The sequence below is a fragment of the Schistocerca piceifrons genome, chromosome X, assembly GCF_021461385.2.
Source record: "Schistocerca piceifrons isolate TAMUIC-IGC-003096 chromosome X, iqSchPice1.1, whole genome shotgun sequence".
In the NCBI taxonomy this organism is placed as follows: Eukaryota; Metazoa; Arthropoda; class Insecta; order Orthoptera; family Acrididae; genus Schistocerca; species Schistocerca piceifrons.
The window spans coordinates 779,704,398-779,720,706 of record NC_060149.1 but is presented as its reverse complement, the minus strand read 5'-3'; the positions used below and the strand labels follow the sequence as shown (position 1 = coordinate 779,720,706).

Sequence of the window (16,309 nt, the reverse complement as noted above, 5' to 3'; positions counted from 1 at the left end):
ATCAATTTATCAAGCACAGAATATGTTTGCTTGCATTTGCTATTCCACTACTTGTGAGCAAACAGGTTTGAACAATACTGCATACTAGTCATTGGCAGATATCACGAACAGAAATTCTGGCCAGACATTGCAAATACTGGAACAAAATACATTCTGAAATTAATAACGTAGTAAAAGCATGCCCAGAATGGACAAGGCAGGCAGGCAGTCTGTGCTGCCCAAGTTTATTTAGTCCTATGATTGACGAGCACCAAACCTTGGAAACATTTACACTGAGGCTTTACCAACATCTTTTTGAAGATCACTTAACTAACTGTAATTAACTTGCTCTTCAACTATTCTTTCATGGTGCAAATGGTGTTCATCATTGCAGAAGCAACAATTGATACTAAAATATTTTTTGTTTCTCTGGAATGTGCACCTCAACAATAGTAACCCACAATGGGTCACAGTTTGCACTGAAACTACTCTCAAAATTTTGGCCTGGAATTGACATTTATTTTTTCCAAAGAGCTGAGTTTCAACCACTGTCAAATAGAGGGGCAAAGATTTTTAAAAATTCAATGTTAAGAGTGGTTCAACCTTCCACCCCAACGTTCTTTCTCAGTGTTCATCAGGTGACACCCAACAGGTGAGAAGACACTAGAAGAAAGTATACCATGGATGGTGCACAGCACTCCATTGCACCTTATACATCCAACTCTGCAACCTCCATAAGATAAAGTCCACACCTGGCATACTAGTCTGGGATTGCAGTGTCCAGGCACACCAGGTGCAACTTCTGTCAGCACCAATGCCTATGGACTGAGACCACCAACACTGTTATTCACTGCTGCAGAAGCTGATTCTCCACACCCTCCAGCACAGCCAAGATCACATCGAGATGGGAGTCTCTGACAACACTAGTTCTAGAAGATGAACACCTGTATGAGCAGGCACTCCAAGTCATCCTCCCCTCTGCATAGAAACAGGCTCAAATTTGAGTTTTTTGCCCATATGCAATATATGTAGGGGGTGAAAAAGATGGAACATTGCCTGGTCAGACAACTAAAGAGTGTTCACAGATATTACTGCAGAATGAGGGCTCTTGGGAACTTCTTAGCAACAATGCGAATGAAGAACTATCACAGTGGTTAATGTACTGCCACCCAAGCTGACACACACAGTTACTGAGACACTTGTGTACCAGCTGCTTTCAACGAACATTAGTGTCTGCTGCTATTACACTGCACTTTCCTGGATTGTTTCATGGGTTTCATTCGCAGACTGCTCTAAGGACATGTCTGCAGCACTTGTGTGGTGTTCCCCCTTGTTCACTTCGTGTATTCCTGCTTATCGTTACAGGAATCATTTATACAAGGTTATTCGTAAGTACCTGTGGGGTTCCAGAAGGAAACTGCATGAAAACTACAAAACATACAGAAAAATTGCACATAGCAGTGGATAAGGGATCTCTCCACCTTTTAAGTTGTCTACACAGTGTGGTGCAATTGCAGAGTGTACCATTAGGGGCCAGGTGTGTCAGAACATCTAGTTAAATCATCTACTCCATATTGTCAAAACAAATTAGTTCACACCTGTACATACAGAACCCAAAAAACAAATTTTCAAAAGTGGGCTGCCTTTTTTCCGCCTTCCCAGACACCAGCAGCAGCAACTACAATGGATTGCATGTACATACTGACACTTCACACATCACAAACAGTGGCCATACTGTGCACCTGTAACATGAGTTAAAAACTTGAAGAGATGCTGTATCTACTGCCATGTGTCTATTTTCTGTATGTGTTGTAGTTTTCATGCAGTCATCTTCTGAAACCCTGGAAGCACTTATGAATAACTCCCTACTTTGTATGGCAAAAGAAGAGCTGTGACAGCTGGCAGGGCCATTGACAATTTTCAACTGTGTAGCTGAAAGACTGAAGACAATGACTGCCTACAGAGCTATGGCAACAATGATGTGTTGTATGGTGTAACTATAGTACATCTGGTCATACTAAATGAATTACTGGTGACTTCAACAATTCACGCTGCTTTCCCTACCATTGAACCTCCTCCATGAGTTCACAAAAAAGAGCACTGTCCAAATCAGTTTCTTTTCCTGCCATTTAAAACATAATTGAATATTAAATACGGGCATACAAATTTTCTGTAGTATTTTATTCGTGGAAATGTTTCAGCTTGGTATACATACTCAAGTAGTAGTTAAATGGCCACCTAGGGACTTTTGTCAGAGTACTTATTTTGCTAAATAGAAACATGCTCAAACATAAACAACAAGTAATTCATGCAGAAGAGCTCAATCTGTGACAAACATATCTGGAGCTTAATAATAAAAGGTGAATGAATTTACTGTGCTTGCTGTTAAGTTTAATTTTGTTGCTTGTAAGTCACAAACATTGTAACCAATTACCCTATTTGACAGTAGTGTATTACAACATGTAATAGCATTACATTGGTTATATATTAACCTGAAGGAATCTGTCATGCCAATAACCACTTCCTTCAATAAGCTGGCCTAACACTGAATCGCAGATGTTCTTGCAGCTTATCATTCGGGCTCTGCTGTCCTCTACCAAGCAGCAATCATATACTTTGTTTGTGTAGCATATCCAGTGCTGTAGAGAAATTTCCCAGATTGTTCATATTATATTTTTACCAATTACATCCATTACAGCACTTGAATCACTTCCACCTCCAATGAGCTAGACATTGGTGGATAGTCAAATTCTAATCTTCCATCCTTCTGAATCACCCTTGGCTGAGTGAAAGGAACATGGTGCATTACCAATGACAGACTTCCCAGAACATGATTTGGCACACACCCAGTGCATAAAAAAGAGCACAAGGTATTTTCCCAAAACACACAGAACATCTTTTCACAGAACTTTCTTTCAAAAAACATTTTTCAAGTTCATATTCCATTCCAAGGATCCACACAATACCTGACACTGAAATGAATCAAACATACACCAACCACCCAACGATTCAGACAAATAAAGATTATTTGACAAAAATAAAATTATGTTAGCATACACTTACAGTATGGTGTCTCTTCAAACAATAACTGAACTTTTTTCTTCACATGACAACAAAGTCTCGTAATGATATAGTATTGGCAACACGGTCTCAATCTCCCGAATAACTGAACTTTTTCTACACATGACAACAAAGTCATGTAAAGACATAGTACTGGCAATACTGTATCAATCTCCTGAGTAGTCCTATTGCTCATATCTCACGTAGTTTGCGAGTGAAAGGTAGTACAACATTTATGGTGATTTTTGTAATGTATGATTTAGGACATTTTGCCACACATTCAGGATGGTGAATAAACTGAAGGTAACATCTTTGCAGTAGTGATTGGAATCTTAGTTGGTTCTTATTATGATGTTTTGACTAAAAAATTAAACATGTAATTAATTGCAGAAGACTGAAGAGCAGAAAGAACATCAAGTGATGTTTGCAATGAACTTCTTCAGCAAACTAAGGATACGAAACATTAACGCAAAACATCGACACAAGACATGAGTGTTAGATTTGCAGTTACATAACAGTGGGTTAGCAAAGAATTTCCAAGTTCGAAACAATCATAATAATCACAATTCAATAGCAAAGTCAATTTTTCTTATGCACATTTCAAATTTTTTTGACAATTTCATACAATCAAAGATCATTAGCATGCAAGTGTGTTGAAAAGGTTACAAAGTGCAATCTGCAAAACGAGACCACCATTGTGGCAAGGCAACTCATTGATTTCTTATCACAACAATATGCCAGCTGGCTCAGCCTTTTATCAGTACTAGTCCCACAAGGATGCCACTTCAACACATTTAAAGATATTCGCGAGAGCAAGTCAAGAACACTGAAGGACTTAACCAAAATAAGTTTATAGGACTCCAATGTTGGTTGTGTTGGGGAAGGAGACCAGACAGCGAGGTCATCGGTCTCATCGGATTAGGGAAGGACAGGGAAGGAAGTCGGTCGTGCCCTTTGAAAGGAACCATCCCGGCATTTGCCTGCAGCGATTTAGGGAAATCACGGAAAACCTAAATCAGGATGGCCGGACGCGGGATTGAACCGTCGTCCTCCCGAATGCGAGTCCAGTATCTAACCACTGCGCCACCTCGCTCGGTTATAGGACTCCAAGATGAAGTGGAAACATCACTGTGTCAAGTACGCAAAGTAGTAATACTAGTAGTAGTAGTAGTAGTAGTAGGAGTAGGAGGAGGAGAAGTAGGGAGACAACTGTGAGATTAGGTGAGGGGACAAAGACTAAGCATCTTAAAGATGAATAAATGTATTATTAAAAAATATCTTTGGTATTTTTATTGATCTCATCAACAATAACAGGTACAAATTCTTAGTCAAATTTAAACATCAATCACATTTTTTTCCAAATTACAGATCCTTAATTTATGCCATTTCCTTCTGTTGCAACATACAGTCTGAATACTAGTAAGTAGTGTACTAATGCAGCTGTCGCAAACTGTGAAACCTTATATTGTAACTTTCTTGGTAGCTGTCATTAGTAACATAAGCTAGTGTATTGGTGCTTGAATTGGAGATAGCCGGTTAGAATCATGGTATTGGAAGAAATTTTTGTCACTGTGTGTGGCCAATGTATGCAAGAAAGTTGCAGAAAGGCAATTCCTCATTACTAAAAAATGTGCCACTGTCTTGGATTAACTCTGAAACCTCTCCACAGTATCTCATTCATTATGTAAGAGCACGTGACACTGGATGGTAATCAGTCTGCCAGAAGGTGATGTTAAAATTGGTGAAATTCAAGAGTAATACAACACCACACCCTACATATTATAATCTACACAAACAAGTTCTACTTAAAGACAACACCCAACTTTAGAAAAGCAAAGCTGCCCAACATATGCAAGTAATGACGTCGTTATTGATTCTGGTCACTTAACCTCTTACAGGATTTTCCAGCCAACAATGCCATGCAACACTTACCTACAATTATTTTGAAAAATTCTAAAACTCATTTTGGTGAAATTTAGACCATAAACAATACCAGATAGGTGACTTAAGAAGTACATCTTTTATGTATCTTGCTTGTCAGTTGTAGTATGTACCATGTGATTATTGGCCTAACTTCTAAATTAATATTTTCAATTGATTTGTTAGTCATGAGTCTTATTTTTATTTGACAGCAAGAATAACATGTTGCTCATCTATATTTCTACAATGCACAGATCGAGATCAAAAATAGGAAGGATCTATCTCATTAAAATCCGGCTGGGTGTATAGCTGTGTCATCTCACGACATAGTCTTTGCCCCGAGGAAAGCTGCTACAGTCCAACCAAAACATTGGTTACTACAGTGTTTCAGAATTTTATATGATGATGTGATAGTGCAACCAGAAGGGTTTTAATTAGATTGACACTAGCCTAGATATTTATGAAGGAAATCATACTTGTGTGTGCACTTGTCTTGGTTAACACTGCAAAGGGCTGTTCACAAAGATTGAATTGTAGTGCTGGATCCATTAGTTGTACGATAATCTTGAAAGTCTTCACATGGATGGTTTTGAATGCAGTCATTATATTGTAAGAAACACTGCACCAAAATAGCTGCAGATCATGGTCACTCATGTGTCAACAGTAACACCTCAGATGTCATTACAACCAAATGCAACACATTTTGTTTCAATTTCGAAAAATACTTGCCATGCAATGAAAACACAATGTGATTGCAGACAGAATGTGTATAGTGCTGTTTCCACATGAAACTTGATTGACTTAGTGCCAAGAGTGAGCTCAGGGTAACTACTCGTACATCATTATAGTTTTTTATGTTAGCCATTGTAATTGTTAAGATGATTAGCTAGTGCACATAAAAGCATTTGGCTAAGAACAGGAGGAAAACAAAACAAAATCCAGCCAAGTAAATACACATTCCATTGCAACTGTAGCTATACCCTCTCTCCTCCCCGTTGCACACATTTTCCAGAGGAGCTCCCTGCAGGAGCAGGTTGTGTAGGGCAGTAATTTCATTTTTTCACAGAAATCGAGTGAAAATGATACAACATTCCTGCAGAATATTCGTACTAGTGTAGAATTTGTGCCTAGAATGATTCAATTTTCCAGGCCTGAAACTTGGCAATGAATCAAGTTCATTTATAAGAAACCATGATATCCTCGAGAATGGTCTACATTTTGAAATATTTACTAAAGCTGTAGCGGAGCTCGGGTCGAATGATATTTCTTCATTTTCCTTGTCAGAAGCTTCAGATTCAGAGGTTGTGTTACTACTATTACTTCGTCTGTTTGTCCTGAAATGATTTGGCAAATCAGGTGAAATAAAATAAAAATATAACTATCACTATAAAAAAAGAAGATTCTTGCAAAGTATGAATGCAGTAAATCTTCTCCACTGTCTTGTAGCATCAATCCGCAATGTGTCCACCGCATTTTGGAAGACATGTCATCTCCTTCCACTTTCTGGCCAGAAGACGGATGAAGAACACATGAGTTACAAAATGTCATGGACAAAATGCAGATAGTGCAGCAAGAAATCTGACAAGATTTTATTGCACTGTGTACGATACTCTACACAGTTATTTAGCTAGGTGGTTGTAATGCTATGTATAGCAACTTGCTCATTACAGTCAACGATACAGTGTAATTCAATATCCTCATGCAGTAGCCAGATGACTATCATGATCTATAAATTTGAAACCTATTAATTAGCAACAATTTTGCATGATTAAATGGAAAAATTCTCAAATGTTTTGCACTATTCCATCAATGCCTGACCAATATCTCCCAGTGCTGTCGGGGACCAACTACGGTTCAGTACAGCAGCTACGAAATAGATTGAATTTTCACTCAGCAGTTGAGTGTCCACTGATTTGAAACTTCCTGTCAGAGTGAAACTATGTGCCAGACCGGGACTTGCATCTGAGACCTTTACCTTTCTGGATAAGTGCTCTACCAACTGATATCCAGGACTGACCCATGACCCGTGATATCCTTTGGCCACTACCTCATATCCTACCTTCCAAACTTCACATAAGTTCTCCTTTACATCTTGGAGGAATAGTACTCCTGGAAGGAAGGATATTGTGGAAACAATTTAGCCACAGGAAGTTACAAATCAGTGCACATTCCACTGTGGACTGAAAATTTATACGTGAAACAGTCCCCCAGACTGTGGCTCCAGCATGTCTCTGCAATAGCCTTTCTTCCAGAAATACTAAGCCTGCAAGGCATGTAGGAGAATTTCTGTGAAGTTTGCAAGGTAGGAGATGAGGTACTGGCCAAAGTAAAACTTTGAGGATGCACTGACAGTCATGCTTGGATAGCTCAGTCGGTACAGCACTTACCTGCGAAAGGCAAAGTTCCAAGGTTCAAGTCCCGGACCTGCACAGTTTTAATCTGCTAGGAAATCTCAACTACAGAACATTTACCATGTTTTCTGAATTTCTATTGATATGGTCAAGGAATTTCAGTGACACGCACACATTATTTTTTACCCTCACTAAATGGAACCTAATAAGGTTCTCTGCACTTGATTTTCATCTGAACCTATAAAAATACCTTGCACTCTGTCCTGATGGCAGGCAACTTCTTAAGCTGACCTGAGGTGTTTTGAATAGATACCTCAGCAGTGTGACAAATCCCATTCGCAGTGCAAATAAACTTACCATCATCATTCTGTCTATCAATGTTACAATCGTAAGAAGTGTATCTGCTGGTTTAAACTGTCTCTCCTGCCAGAACAAATTCCAGTAATCTGAAGAGCAGACCAGAAGCCATCTATTCAGGCACAGTTTCGTGTGTCCTTGTATTAAAAAAAAAAAGGGTTTAGAGTGTTTAGCCAGCATCGATTCTTTTCATATTTATGACGTTTACCTGCGATTTAAGTTCAGTGTTATATTGAGAAACAGTTATAATACACTATTCCACTTACAATATGTGATCAAAAGTATCTGGACACCCCCAAAAACACACGTTTTCAAATTAGGTGCGTTGTGCTGCCACCTACTGCCAGGTACACCAAATCAGTAGACATTAGACATCGTGAGAGAGCACAATGGTATGCTCCGCGGAACTCACGGACTTCGAACATGGTCTGGTGATTCGGTGTCATACGTCTGAAGGTGAGATTTCCACACTCTTTATCATCTCTAGGTCCACTGCTTCCAATGTGATAGTGAAGTGGAAACGTGAAGGAACAAGTATTGCACAAAAGCGTACAGGCCGACCTCGTCTGTTGACTGACAGACCGCCGACAGTTGAAGCATAATGTGTAATAGGGAGACACCTATCCAGGTCATCACACAGGAATTCCAAACAGCATCAGGATCCACTGCAAGTACTATGACAGTTAGGCAGGACGTGAAAAAACTTGGATTTCATAGTTGAGCAGCTGTTCATAAGCCATAATCAAACTGCCAAATGCCAAACGACGCCCTCTTGGTGTAAGGAGTGTAAGCATTGGACGACTGAACATTGAAAAACCATTGCGTGGAGTGACGAATCACGGTACACAATGTGGTGATCCAATGGCATGGTGTGGGTATGGCGAAAGCCTGGTGAATGTGTATAGTGCCAACAGTAAAATTCGGAGGCGGAGGTGTTACGGTGTGGTCAGGTTTTTATGGAGGGGGCTTACACCCTTTGTTGTTTTGTGTGGCACTATCACAGCACAGGCCTATATTGACGTTTTAAGCTACTTCTTGGTTCTTGAAGGGCAATTCGGGGATGGCAATTGCATCTGTCAACACGATCAAGCAACTGTTCATAATCCATGGCCTGTGGCAGAGTGGTTACATGACAATAACATTCCTGTAATGGACTGGCCTGCACAGATTCCTGACCTGAATCCTATAGAACACCCTTGGGATGTTTTGGAATGCCAACTTCACGCCAGGCCTCACCGGCCAACATTGATACCTCTCCTCAGTGCAGCACTCCGTGATGAATGGGCTGCCATCCCCCACGAAACATTCCAGCACCTGACTGAACGTATGCCTGTGAGAGTGGAAGCTGTCATCAAGGCTAAGGGTGGGCCAACACCATATTGAATCTCAGCATTACTGATGGAGGGTGCCACGAACTCTTAAGTCATTTTCAGCCAGGTGTCCAGATACTTTTGATCACATAGTGTAGCTATCATGACAGTTTTATGAGATACTACAAATTACTTACAAATGGGTACAAAATCATTTCAGCAGATGCAAATTCTGGCAAATGCTTAAAATAACTGGGATTCTGTCATCAAGGAGGCAGTAGAAATCAGAACGTGAGTTAACAATTTATATGGTACAGGGTATGCATTAAGAATGCATTAACGTGAGGACTTGATAAATATAATAAAGAAAGAATTTGAACTGTGATGCAGTAGACACCATAACATTGTTGGTGCCAGTACAATCTCTGATCACATGGGACACCCCTAAAGCTTTCATAGATAATTCCTGCCATCTCTGTGACAGCAGTGTTTCCTAACAAAGATAATGGAGACAACTGCTGGAAGCTTGAGATTTTATCCTAATTTGATGTGATAAATTAATTGAGTACTTTTTATTCAATAAATCCATTACAAAATACTCAATGATTAGAAAGAAATCCATGACAGTCATTAGCATGGAAGAAGTACGATACAGGACAGCTGTCAAAGGACTTAGTCTCTGACTTTATTTCACTTTCTTCCTTAATCTGAAGAGATCTTAAGGAGGGTTTAAAGCAACGGTGCATTTTTTCTCCTTTCACCTTTATCCTGAATTTGAAGGGATGTAAAGCAATAAATGACAGGTGCATTTTCCCCATATTGACCTTCTGAGGCAGGATGGTGAGCTCTGGGAAATGCTTACTTACGTGTAGGATACCATTTTCCAAGACTGTCTCTAAAGCATAAATTTCCATGTAAAATTTGGTGCTGCTGTCAACTGTGTCTGACTATAGTAAAGGATATAGCTTAGTCATAAACCATTTTAAGGAATAAAAAGTACTGCGACACTAGGGAAAAGTTTTCTTTATTCTGTACATGGTGTACAAAGTGTAGCTAATTTTCTTAATTATCCTTTCTTCATAGTGCATTGTAATGTGTCCGATTCTTACATGCACACACTGCAATATGAAACATCTGACACTCTAAACACTCCAAAACGTTTAGCTGTAGCGCCTCACACTGAAACATTTTTTTTGTAATAAGATATGATGTATGCACTGATGAGGACATGTTCCCTCCATTGACAGGAACTTTTCATTCTCATTTGTTGTCGAGAAGTTTGATATCAATTTATATTCAGAACAGATATTTTATATGATTTTGCTATTTTATATTCAACAACTAGAAAACATGTTGCATAGCTCCTTTAGTTTGTATGAGGAATCATCTCCTCATAGGGGACAGTCACTATCAAGACACGAGATTTCATCTAGTGTTCCTTTTACAAACAAATTATCAACCTTAACACTGATAAACCAGAAATAATTATTTTGTCAATGATGAAATAATAACAATAATAATAATCTAGTTCACTTCGTACATGCAAAATAATGTTTTCTATATGTGAACAACCTCTAAACTCTGTTTAATCAAAGAGTATACAATTCATTATGAAGCAGAATCAACTTTGCCAGTGGCAATGGAGCACACGAAAAATGCTGCGAGTAAAACAGTGTAACGACATTACAGTGCAAACAGCATATTTCATATGTACTTTACTTCCTCTTTCACTGCTTCTTTATCTCCATATACTCTCTAAAATTGTCAAATTAACTAACCTTGTATATTTTCCCCCTAATAATTTCTGATGGTATGTTTTGCCAGCACAATTACACACAAAGCATATACTTTGCAAAAATATGCAGTAGAGATAAAACCATATTTGTCCCTCCAGAGATCTTAGAGGAAAAAGTTTCTCTTAACTTTGATACTGGCTCACCCTAAGTTGTGTGTTTACTTTTTTCTGAAGCCTGTCATTTTAACAATAGATCACACCTGAAAACCAGAGTATACAGATGTGAAACAAATTTCCAATTCATTTCCATGCGATCTCACATTTTGTGAACAGCAGAGTTAATTAAAAGCAATGACTTCCAGCTAACTTCTGAAGAAAATGGTTGTCAACTGCTTATTTCACTGATTAAAAAATCTCTTATTCTTACATCCCACTTTTGATGCAATTAGTTCTGAAAGGCAGTAAGAATTGTCTGTACCATACACACTCCTACAGTGTAGGCCATACCAAAATTTGAGGGCTCTGTCACAAATAACGCTGTGCCTAATTTTGAAATGAAGCAGCTCTCAAAATTACATCATGTCTCCTTCAGCAACTGAATCACACAGAGTTATTCTACACCAGCCAATATGTAGCTTCCTTTGTCAACACACACTTTGCAGTACTTTACAAAGTTCATACCAGCTACCTCAATTGGTTGAGTATGGCCATATAGTAATGAAATCCGATCTAGAGTTATGATTTTTTAATGTTAACCCTTTAATGCATACTGTAGCTGATAAGCTACAGACCTCATTTCTTCGATTTATTCCATATGGAGAAACATTTTCGATCAAATTCGTTATGTAGCTAAGTGTATACACTCCGCTGCAGTTTCTAGTAGTTCTTCATAGTGATCATAGATGGCAGGACGAGCTGAAGCAGTTCGACAGTGAGCTGTGTGGACATACAGCCAAGTGTGTGTTTTGGCGGAAAGTTGAGGTGTGTTTTTGGTGTTTGTGCACTGATTTCTGGGTTTGAAAATTACTTTTTCATTTTGAAAACTTAAGTAGATATGGTGTAAACAGTTAATTCGAGTGTCTTTGCGATAGATTTGAAATGAGGCTTGTTTTTGTGTATGTAGCTTATCAGCTACATTTTTCATTTACTGCATTTCAGGCGCTGACATAAAAATGTCTCGAAAGAGTCAAGAAGAAATGCTTATGGAATGGTTAGAGATTCCACTAAGCAGTGATGACGATCTTGAGTGTTTCTCTGACGATTCCATTCAAGATGAGACATATGTTGCTCCAGAATCTGTTGATTGTGATAGTGACAGTAGTGACGAAGAAAGTCAAGTACCAGTAATTAGGACTGAAGATGTTTCTGGAACAAGACAATCTGATGTTATAATGAAGGAATCGACGTCACAGTTGTCTGATAATGCTCTGAAACTGCCATGCAGCAGCAAAAATGTTACCAAAAACAGCAGGAGTGTGGTTTGGAAAGATAAACAGTTGATTATTCCCGAACTGCAGTCAAAATTTCATGGCAATACTTCGTTACCAGAAGAAGTAATAAACTTAAATACTCCATACCAATTCTTCAAACATATATTTCCATCTAAATTGTTTGATCTAATTATCGAAGAGTCTCATAGATACAGTGTGCAGTGTAATCCTGATAGACCAATAGATTTATCCTGTGATGACATAAAAAAATTTATAGGCATCTGTCTCGTAATGTCAATAGTTCATGTACCTAATACGAGGGATTACTGGGGAGAAGTTACTGGTACTCATCTGATCAAGACAACAATGACAGTGAATCAGTATGAGCAAATACGTAAGTTTCTTCACTTCAATGACAACAGTGCAATGATACCCAGGGGTGAAAAAGGTCATGATAGACTCTTCAAGATAAGACCCATAATAGAATTGATGAGATCTCGGTTTCAAACAATACCTGTTGAGGAGTGTGTTTCTGTTGATGAACAGATATGTTCAACAAAGGCTAGAAGTTATTTGAAACAATACATGCCAAACAAGCCTCATAAATATGGATACAAATTATTTGTTATTAGTGGCATATCTGGTTATGCCTACAATTTTGAGATTTTCACTGGAGATGAAAATGAACCAGAAAAAAGAGTGACTGGGGAGGAAGACTTGGGAGCAAGTGCAAATGTTGTAGTTCGACTCAGTAGGATACTACCAAGAAATATGAACCACAAACTGTGACAATTATTACACAAGTCTGCCACTGCTTGTATGGTTACATAAACAAGGAATTTACTCACTTGGGACAGTCAGAAGAAACAGAGTGCCAGACTGCAAGCTCCCTTCAGAAGCTGAGCCGAAGAAAATGGCACGAGGTGCATCAGTAGAGCACGTCGCAACAGTGGATGGTGTCAACGTATCAAATGTAGTGTGGAAAGATAACAAGAGTGTGATGTTGCTTTCTACACTTGCTGGACAGCAGCCTATTCATGAAGCAGGGAGGTATGACAAAAAAATAAAGTCAAGAATAACAATACCTTGTCCACAAATAATTAAGCTCTACAATAAACATATGGGAGGTGTTGACCTTCTTGACAGCATAATGGGTCGACATAAAATTCTTGTGAAAAGTCGAAAATGGTATATAAGATTGTTTCACCATCTCCTGGACATGGGAGTAGTCAATTCCTGGCTGTTGTATAGGAGAGTAGCAGAAACCAAAGGGATTAGGAGAACTATGAAACTCTCCGAATTTCGAATGGAAATTGCTCACTGTTTGTGTCGCTCAGGTCAAACTTCAGCAAAACGTGGAAGGCCAGGTAATGAACTCGAAAACCAAATACAAGCTAAGAAGACAAAGGGGCCCACAGCACATGTACCTCCACAAGATGTAAGGCTGGATCAAGTAGGTCACCTGCCTTCGTACTTGCAAGTGAGACAGAGGTGCAAAATGCCAGGATGCAAGGGATTTTCCTGGGTTCAGTGTAATAAATGTGCAGTTGCATTGTGTTTGCACAAACAAAAGAACTGTTTTCAAACTTTTCATATAAAGTGATTATCACATGCTTGGGTACAAACCTGTTGGAACTAGATACCTTATTGTTCATATATAAAAGTGTATAAAATATACAATAAATGGTCAATATTTACAACATTAATGTCCTATTTATTATTTTAGGATTTTTCCCTTCCTATACAAAGTATTTAATCATAATCAACAATTAAATTACGAGAGATTTGGTCAAAATTGAGGGAGCAAAATAAGCACATTTATTGTGGCTCGTAAGGTGTTAACTCAAAATGTAGCTGATCAGCTACAAAGCGATTTTCAACAATAGTGCTTTGTTAATTTAATTTTAAAAAATTTTCAATATTTTTTTTCGAAATGTAGGCACTATAAACTAAACAGTAATTTTTACAGCTTGAAATAAAAAATCATGCATTTAAGGGTTAAACTCCATTGAAGAACAGCTGTGTAAATTGCCTGAGTGTTGCCACTGAAGCACCATAACAAAGTATATGAAACACTGGCTTTATCAAGCTTTGCATTTTCCACAATATAATAAATTATTGTGCACATGACCCACGAAGGAGCAGCAAACATACTGAAGCAAGTAAAACAGTGAACATAAACCACAAAAACATCACAAGTTTTCCTCTTGAGACTAATGCCACATTATTTACACCTGGGAGGTAGGTACAATACTACTGATATCCCATTACTGTGGCTACAGATTTTGATTTGGTTTTAGGAAGTCTAACAATATCCTACAATTATAGGTTCAAAGAGCATAACAAATTTATTTGGCATCAGGAATCAGGTACCTTAGGGAATACAGAAACTAAAAGACAAAACAATTTAAAGAAAGTTAAAATTTATTTTTCATCACTGAAACTTATGAACAGTATGTAAAACACGAAAGAAAGAAAGAAAAAAAACAACATAAAAGTTTGTTTATTCCTACTTTCCGACAAACATTCTACAGTTCACTATCTCCAAAGTGAAAAGGTGATTCTGCCAATATATTTCAATAACAACACGCAAATGAAAACTAGAAATAATGTGCATTCATGTTATCAACTGATTAGTTGAATTCTGGTTCATGGCATCACACACAGCTTATCATCATAACAATGACAACTGCATACAACTGTAACACATGAGAATTACAGACCTATGAGACGGTGAAAAAGCTATACACTAACAAAGATCTTCTTTACGCACTTTATTTGCGAAACTTTGTACTCGTGTTGGTACATTCGTAACTCGACTTTAAAATGTCGAAAATCTGCTTTAGACAATATCATAGTTTATAATTATTTCCTTCTACATTCTCCACAAAGTATCGTTTAAGTATTTCACACAATCAAATCTCCAGGGTCTGGTGCTTAATGTGAGTCACTACTAATGTGAAGTTCTTAGGTTCTATTCCCAAAAGCTGCCTAAGATTACAGTGTGTTGAAAAAAATCTGAAACTGTGATTAGTCTTTCCGTCACGACACAAAATGAGAGTTTGTTTAAGGCAGAAAATCAACGAAACTATCAAACAAACCGGTGAGGTGGCATCAAATACAAAGGGGCATAGTGCGTATCACATCATTTACTGCTATTACAATTACTCGCGCACTTTCTTACGCTAACACAAACACGCATTACTGTAACTCACTATTTCTCCAGGAAACTGTATACTTTCTTACATTTCACTTGATTACGTATTTGGTTGATAACTGAACTATTCGTTGTTGCTTGCCGGGTTGTGGACACCACAAACAATTTCTCTGTGCCTATCTTCTTCCCTTATAAATATAAATTCGAGGATACAGCTAATGACCACTCGAATTTAACTAAACAACACCTGGAAACTATAAAAAAAAGAAATAATAGGGCATATTATCTGCCAATTAATGTTGCTTTGTCGCTTGTGATATGCGTCCAAACAAATCATTTCGCATGTTACTTGTTTACTTCCCTGACATACGATATGTAAACATGAGTTCTAATAACAAGACAAAGAAAAATACGCTTTCAAATACACACAAATGAACACCAAAATTTCCTAATTCTTTTATCAAAACTATACGACGAGGAAACAGAGATTCCTACACCATCTACTGTGATTTAACGATCAGACCATAACATAAAAACACGCGTGTGCAAAAAAAACCAAAGCAGCTCTAACAGCATAGAACATTCTGTACATACACCTAAATACAGAACCAATCCTACATCAACAAGTTATGTCTCTAAACTCATATTCAGACATGAATGACATCATGCATGTCACGATATATACACACTTACATTTTGTTTACGGTATTTGATTCTCCACTCATTGCTTCCCTCCACTTCATGCAACATCAAAGCACTTTTAACCATCCAAAGATCTTCAACATTTTGTAGGAACACCGTGTGATAGATCTCAATAAGTCGCATACTTTTCAAGATTTCCATCTTCTAACTATAATATGACATTCCGTCGATGGAAACCTTTATATTTGAAAAGCATTCGATCGTTTTATTCTGATCTTTTTATTTAACAGTGGAGTCCAACCACGCTTTCACATAGCTTGTGACACTGAATAAGATCAACACCTATCTCTTTTCATTTTTCCGGTTAT

At 38.0% G+C, this 16,309-nt stretch overlaps 1 protein-coding gene across 1 annotated transcript in view; it reads right to left on the bottom strand.

Annotated features, from left to right (window-relative positions):
- LOC124722955 (RNA-binding protein with serine-rich domain 1-like) overlaps nt 1-16,057 on the bottom strand; it is a 108,601-nt gene extending 92,544 nt beyond the window's left edge. The window contains exon 1 of the mRNA XM_047248121.1: nt 15,993-16,057. Within this exon, the coding sequence (XP_047104077.1) occupies nt 15,993-16,042 (50 nt within the window). The 5' untranslated portion in view covers nt 16,043-16,057. The remainder of the gene's footprint in view (nt 1-15,992) is intronic.
- Nucleotides 16,058-16,309: the final 252 nt, after the last annotated feature.